Genomic DNA, 7,954 nt, shown 5'->3' on the forward strand with positions numbered 1-7,954 from the left:
ATCTCCTTCCCCCCACAATATTGACAAGCATCGCATAACACAGGGTGAAATACACAGAAAGGAAGAAAACGAAGCAAATGGACGGAGCCATATAGACACCAAAGACTGGTTTGGATAACTTAATGATACAGCAGTGGAGCTTGGAGCAGGTTCATCCCCAACGTGGTCATCAGTTGGCCCATGGAGTCTTCACGGTTCCACTGAATTCCCCCCCCCTCCACAAAGGCTGGTCGAACAGGCAAATGGACACTTCTCCTCTCGATTCCTGAGCTCCTCAACCCTCAATGAATATTTGCCACCAGTCACCCTTTGAAAGCTGGATCTGATTGTTCAGTTTGAGCCAACCCTGCTTCCTCTTCTAGCTTTGAGCCAGTTAGGCCTGGGTGGAGAAAGAGTCTCTTCGGTGCTCCATGCCAGAGGGCTCTGTCGGCTCCCCCTCCAACGTACAGACAACAAAGTCAGTGTGCCCCAATGTCCTCTTCCACGACGTCCTTCTTGGGCCATGCTGCATGCGAATGAGGTCCCCATCACTACCTCGCCCGTACCCTCGGCCGCCTCTGCAGCCCTCGCTGGAAGGCCACGGGACATTGAGAAAACGCCTCTGAATTCAAATTCGACCTGGAATATTGCACTTTCCGCAACCTTTAAGCCCAACCTGCACGTTACAAAAATGAAAGAGAAATCTGGAAAGGAAAAAAAAAAACCCCAGCTATCTGTGTGTTTCTGCACAATATCACATTGTTCCTTTCAACGTCACTTGAGTTGAATTCAGCCCAATGTAACTGGTTTTTGTAAAAAAAAGTACAGCAAATGGATTGTCCAAAGAAGACACTGCAGGTTCCTTAAGGCGACATCTTCCCAGAGCTTCCAAATGGGGGGGGGGGTCTTTAATTTGTCAACGTACCAAAAAAAAGTCCACGTACCAGAGATCAATTAACAAAGGGTGGGGGGGGAAAACACCTCAAGAGTGAATAAAAATCTGAAGCAAGGGAAGATGGATGTCTCTCATCATTTTCTAGCCTGTAAAGAAGAAGGGGAGGGAGAAAAGAAGTGCCTTGTTTTAACAATTTACCATCAACCAGTAGTTATTAATAGGAATGTCAACTGACAAAAGGATTTTTACTGAATTAACAATCGTTGGCCTTTCAATGATGGTGGTGGAAAAGGAGATCAAGTCTTTATTGCCACCCCCCAGTGGGGTTTTCAAGTCAAGAGAGGTTCAGAGGTGGTTTGCCATTGTCTGGCTCTGTGTCCTGACCCTGGTATTCCTTGGAGGTCGCCCATCCAAATACTCAGAGGTCATTTCGGGGGGATCGCGGGGGATCGCAGTTCCCCTGGGTGAGGTACAGGGGGCACATGACGAAGCCCCACCCCCTGCTTCCAGCCGTATTGCCTTATGACACATTTCCGGTGATGTCAGGGGGTGTGGCCTTATAGGGGGTGTGGCATATGCTAATGAGTTCCTCTAGCTCTTTTTCTACGAAACGACCCCTGCAAATACTAGCCAGGGCTGACTCTGCTTAACTTCTGAGGTCTGATGAATTCTAGCTAGCCCGGGTTATCCAGGTCAAGGCTGGCATTTCAATGGTTAGCATAAATTTGCACATGGGGCTCCACCTCCTGTTGCCAAACACTAAAACAGAGGCACCTTTTCAAGACCCCTAATGGCAGCTTAAGATAACAGATAAATAAATAAAGTGACTCCTCCTTGGGAAAAGGAAGGTCCATTCTTGATTTTTATTCCCTACGCTCCAGAGCAGAAGGGACCTCAAGCAATAAATGTCCTTTCACCTGCACATCAGCCTCTTCCAGGGAACTATAATAAGAATTTTTTGTTGTTGTTGTTGTTTTGCCATCAAGTTGCAGTCGACTTATGGTGATCCCCTTAGAGTTTTCAAGGTGTTGCCGCTTCCTGCCTCTGCATCACGACCCTGGTATTCCTTGGGGGTCTCCCATCCAAGTACTGACCAGGCCCAGCCCTGCTCAGCTTCTGAGATCTATTGAGATCGGACTGGCCTGGGCTGCCGAGAACTAGCATTAGCTTAAAGTGCTCAAAGGAGGAGTGGTCTTAGGGATTCTGGGACCCTGGCAAAAGCCCGGGATGAGCCCCAGAATCACTGCCCCCCCATATCTTGTGGCTACCCCAACCCCAAAACAAGGGCTACCCTTAGCTTATATGAAATGTGTTGGAATTGGCACTGCTGCAAACCAGCTGCCTGAGCCGTGGACAGGGTGGGTGTGAGGAGCCACCGCTGGCAGATGGAGCGGCCATCACTGTTGTCACCACGAGTAGGTGGGCAGGTGTAAGCAGGGCTTTTTTTGTAGAAAAAGCCCAGCAGGAACTCATTAGCATAACAGGCCACACCCAACAGCAGAAACTCATTAGCCTATTAGGCCACACCCCTGACAGCACAGCTCATTAGCATATTAGGCCACACACCCCGTGTTGCCAGAAGTGTGGTCATCCAGCCACACCCACCTTTTGCTTCTCATTCTGTTTACTTTGCTGTCAAAGCCCTGGGCTTTTTTGTAGCAGGAACTCCTTTGCATGTTAGGCCAATCCTAATGAGTTTCTGCTGTTAGCTGTGGCCTATTATGTTAATGAGTTCCTGCTGGGCATGGCCAGCTCAGGAGCCAGCCGGAACTCCGTTCCTGTGCGTTCCTGCCCAAAAATAGCCCTGGGTGTAAGCAAATGGCCCCAGGCTCACAGGCCCCTGACATTTTCCCTTTCTTCCTCCATGTTGTGGAGGAAAGTGGCGTATAAACAAGGTGAACAAAGTCACCGTTCTCAGGGAATTTGCCACCTTGCTCCCATGTAGCTAGAGCTCTAGACCTCAGTCATCACTATTCCCCGTAACCCATTTGATTACGAATGATCATGCCTAACAAACCAATGCAGTAGCTGAACATCAATTTTAGTAAACAACACTGAGACGTCTATTGTAAGTCCTGAACACATTTCATACATAACAACAAACCCTGGTTTGTGAATCAGGTGCGCAAGCCTAGGGGTAGGGTTGCCAGGTCTGTTGGAAACGCCAGCGGGGGGGATGGGGGGGACGGTCTGGGAGCAGGAAGTGACATTGCACAACATGCCTACATCACCCGGATGTGACATAGGCCCGTTGGTGATGTCATGGGCGATGTTCTGAGTTTTGGGGCAAAACTCTATGGTAAAATCAGCCTTAAACTATAGAGGTTTACCCAAAACCCAGAGTGTCGCCCCCAATGTGCCTTCCGGGTGACGTAGGCATGTCACGTTTATTTCCAGCGATGTTGCTGTTTGGGGGGAGGGTATTTCCTCCCAGCGGCCAGCTGGCCGGTGGTGACCCGGAGCCTGCAAAACTGGAGGATCCCCCACCCCAACTAGGGAATGGCAACCCTACCTGGGGGAGATCCTTCAGCTTGAATGCCCCCCCCACATACATCATGGCAAACAAGCAGAAATAATTAAGTGGCTGACCATGCGCCGATGAAGGAGGGAATGTGAGACTTGTAGTTCCATCAGGCCTGTATGTGGGAAGAACTGTGAGGTGGGAGCAACCATAAATTAGGGTTGCCAGCTCTAGGGTGGGAAATACCTGTTGATTTGGGGGGTGAAGACGGGGGAAGGGTGGGGTTTGGGGAGGGACTAAAGATGCTAAAGAGTCCACCCTCCAAACCAGCCATTTTCTCCAGGGGAACTGATCTCCGTTGCCCGGAGACCAGCTGTAATAGCGGGAAACCTCCAAGTGCCCCCTGGAGGTTGGCAGCCCTAGCCATAACCCCCTCCCCACCGGCTGTTATCGGCTCTGCTCCTAGACTGGCCTGGGAGGGGGGCCCTTGCTTCCTCTTGTCCCCCGCCACCATAACGATCTGGGGAGGGGCAGGCTTCCTAGCTAACAACTCACACGCTTGGCACACGTGAGCCAAGTCTGAGTCCGGGGGCTCATTTAAGCCTGCAAAATTGGTCTTAATCTGGCTCGAAGTTAAACTTTACTTTTAATAGCAAGGGACCAGCTCGTGCTGTGGAAAGTGCAAGCGGTTTCTAGATCCCTGGGCCCACCGGTATGATCTTTGGCTACATAATGGGACCCTGGAGCCCCCAGCAGTTTTTAATTATCCCAAGAAGAAAAGAATGATTAAGTCTGGAGTGGTCACCTTAATTAATCCATTTTTCCCCCTCCCGGCTCCATGAAAGAGCAGACTCTGCAGGATCGGTTGAGCGTGGGTTTTGGCTTTGAAAATTAAATGAATTGGCCCTGATCCAGCCACACACTCATGTAACTGCTGGAGCTGCCTGTAAGGACCGCAGTGAGAAAATGAACAGCTGGAAATGAAATGGCGGGGAGTGAGAATTGGAGAAGGGCAGCCAGGTTTCTCCTCCAGAACCGCAGACCATTCTAATTGGACTTGGAGCACGCAGCCTTGGCAGACCCAGAGCCCCCGTCCGTGTGCGCAACGCGGCTTCTACACATTAGCATGATCTATAGTGTGTTGGTGAAAGAAGACATAATCTACAAGCTCTTAGAAACGGCTGAGATGGACAAATTGACACTGCTATTACAAGGCAAGAGTGAAGATATCTTTGAGAAAGCATGGTTAAGACTTTATAAATGGACAGAGTGGTACCTTAAGTGATAATTGCTATAACCACCAAAGAGTATATATAAAAACAGTGATCGAAATAGAAACTTTAATTGCTATGTACACGTATACGAAGTAGTAGCGTAGGTGCAAAAACGACTGATGTATAAAAAGAAAATCGTAAGCACTACCGGAAGGTACTCCTGATCATTGTTTGTGTGTTTTGTATGTTTTTTGTGTTGGAAAATAAAAATAAAAGAGTGGTGGGGGAAATATAGTGTGTTGGCACAGCTATCAGGCACGCAGCAATAAAGAAAAAGCTCAGAGCATTCATATTTATGCCGGCAGCTGCTACCGTATGAGCATCATCAGTTCCAGCATCGCTGCCAGGGAAGGTTTCCCAAACTTACCGCCCGTGACTTGGAGTTACGACTTGCTGACATTCTCGTATATAACGTCGCTGATGCAGAACTGCTGCTTCTTCTTCAGCCACATTAATTGCACACACTGGTGAATAAAAATGTATTGTTCCTATGAAGAGAGAACAAAAGGTAGTATATAATACTTAGAAGCCCAGTCGCCTAAATATGCTGGTGTTCACTACGGCCACCAATCATGTGAAGAACTGAATTCTTTATTCTCATTTCGGGTCGGTTTCCCTTGGGCTGTTGAAGCCAAAAAGCTATTCTTGGCCTTAATTCCCGAGGGGTGAAAAGGGAATAGGGCATCCCTTTCCAAAGGTGTCCATTTGTCAAATTAGAATTCCATATTTCCTCCGGGCTGGAACTCATGAGCTTTCCACCCATTCTATCCACAGAATACCCCTTTGAAGTAGGATAAGCTGAAAGCCTGAGGAGGCACGAGGGCACCTTCGAGGTCATTGTGTTGCCCCTGCCATTTTAGGATTGGGATTCTCCTTTACAAAAGCCGTGGGAGGCCAATCCTGATCAGGAACACGAAAAAGTAAATCTGTGAGAAAAGACACTAATAAAGATAATTACAGTCTCTGTGATTATTATGAAAAATACAAGGGGAAAAAATACAAAAATACATAAGTCTGTGCCAATACAGTCCAACGATGTTAGAATACACAGAAATAAAGCCCAAGCATATGAAAATGAAGTCCAAGAAAACAAGTCCAAATAAATAACGAGGATTCTGGATATATCTTTTGTTTCAACAAAGAAGGTGGACTACGTTGTCTTTGGTAATAGATTTATACTGATATTTTCAGTTCTCAAAGGCTAATTTCAAGTATCATCAGAATTCAGGTCTCGGAAGGAACAATTCTCACAGTTAGCAGGTACACAGATTTTTGTGGTGGAGTACATACTCCTTCAAGTATGTACTTTCGGGACCACACTGCGGGAATAAGAAGGGATGCCTGTCCCCCCGTGCCATTTTCAAGAGTTCCCCCCTTGGGGGTTGCACTTGTGAAGCCTGGGGGGGACAGGTACTTCCTCCCCCACCACACACTTCAGTCCCAATCAGAATTGGGCCCCTGAGACTTTTGTAAACAGAGGGTATCTCATCCTTAAAATGATGGAGCTGTCCCCATGGTGAACTTAGGGATGCTGCCCTGTCTAGCTGGGCTCTAAGAAATAGTAACTTGCTTAACCACAATTAGCCAACCAGCTTCATCGCCGAGTGGACATTAGAACCCAGATCCCCTCCGTCCCTTAGTTCTCAGTGAATACATGAAGCTGCCTTGTACGGAATCAGAGCCTTGGTCCATCTAAGTCAGTATAGTCTACTCAGGCTGGCCGCGGCTCTCAAGGGTTTCAGGCTGGGGCCTTCCACACCTGGTCCTTTGGCTAGAGAGGCTGGGGATTCGATCTGGGACCTTCTGCATGCCAAGCAGATGCTTTATCACTGAGCCGCAGCAGATGAGCAATGGAAGACACGCTTCCCCAGCCAGCAGCCTGCCCACCATAAAGGATCATCCTCTTCTGCAATGGGCAACCCCAGACGAGGGCTGAGGACACCCTGGTGGGACACTCATTTTAATGACTGTGTTGATGCCCCACCCGTACTTTAAGGCACTGGTGGGCAATGCTCCCTCTAAACTGTGGAGTCTTGTGAGCAAAAATTCTACTTTGTGAGCATTAAAGTTGTGAGCGATCGATTTGGCTGCTGCATAAAATAGTTTGCTCTGGAACCCCATCCTTCCTGAGCTAAGTCAAAAATGTGTGAGCTGGAGGCTAAAAAACTGTGAGCTAGCTCACACTAACTCAGCTGAGAGGGAACACTGCTTGGGGGACTATCCTCATTTATCCTCAGAAGCAGGCTTGGCTGAGAGGCAGTGAGCAGCTCCAGGTCTGGATCGAAGGGTCCACAAGACAGCAACTTTGGCAAAACTCAAGAGAAGCTGGGAGAACTTGCAGGGGCCCTGAATGGAACCACATCAAGTTCCGTGATGCAAGAAAGACGGGATAGAAACGAGACTAATAAAACATCTGAAACTTTGTCCCTCCAGCCTAATTCTGGCATCCCATGCTCTGCGTGACACCAGACTGTTCATGTTCTGGAGCCTGTCACACACAAGAGCCACTTTGTCACATACGCAAACCCCATTTTACACACATAATGTTCCCACACTACTATTGGTCTGCAGAAAATGCAAAAGGGAAGAAGAAGAGATTGGATTTATACCCCGCCCTTCACTTGGAGTCTCAGAGCGGCTTACAAACTCCTTTCCCTTCCCCTCCCCACAACAGACAGCCTGTGAGGTGGGTGGGGCTGAGAGAACTCTGACACAAACTGCTCTTTTTCAAGGACAGCTGTGCCAGAGCTTGCGACTGACCCAAGGTCACATCAGCAGGTGCAAGTGGAGGAGTGGGGAAACAAACCCGGTTCTCCCAGATTCGAGTCCGTGCTCCTAACCACTACACCAAACTGGAACACTTCAGAATAACATTTTTATATAGAATATGTTCTATAAGCTTTTTGAAGTGTTAATGTTTGCGGAAGTTTTTCTACTTAGGCTTTTTAGTGCATGGTTTTCACTGTATTAATGGTTATCTCATATTGCTGGTTTCTGTGAGATGAAGGAGTTACGAATGAAGAAGAGAGAACGCGCCGCCAACAAGGGTGTCGGTAGGGAAGTCCCCCCCCCCTAAAAATCTGTGGCCCTAGGTAGGTTAATTACTGCGATTATACTAGTAGCAGTACACTGTAAACCGCTCTGAAACCCATTAGGGGTCATGGGCGGTATATAAATGCAATGGAAATAAAATAAAATAAAATAAATACATGCAGTGCCACGAATTACAGAAGTGAACATTCTGTTTTACTTTTGAAATCAAACTAAAACTTCCTCCCAGGGGCTGGGTATAATTTCTGCTAATCCCCCTTCCCGCTGCAGACCCCTGATTGGCCTATCACGCTC

The 7,954-nt window shown here is 48.0% G+C and overlaps 1 protein-coding gene across 1 annotated transcript in view; it reads right to left on the bottom strand.

The window, feature by feature from the left end:
- Window positions 1-946: 946 nt before the first annotated feature.
- PTPRO (protein tyrosine phosphatase, receptor type O) overlaps window positions 947-7,954 on the bottom strand; it is a gene marked incomplete at its 5' end in the record, with an annotated part of 101,965 nt that continues 94,957 nt past the window's right edge. The window contains 2 exon segments of the mRNA XM_015415533.1: window positions 947-1,020; window positions 4,977-5,097. Of these exon segments, the coding sequence (XP_015271019.1) occupies window positions 4,993-5,097 (105 nt within the window).

Source organism: Gekko japonicus, unplaced genomic scaffold, assembly GCF_001447785.1.
Source record: "Gekko japonicus isolate JY-2015 unplaced genomic scaffold, Gekko_japonicus_V1.1 scaffold1846, whole genome shotgun sequence".
NCBI classification, from domain to species: domain Eukaryota; kingdom Metazoa; phylum Chordata; class Lepidosauria; order Squamata; family Gekkonidae; genus Gekko; species Gekko japonicus.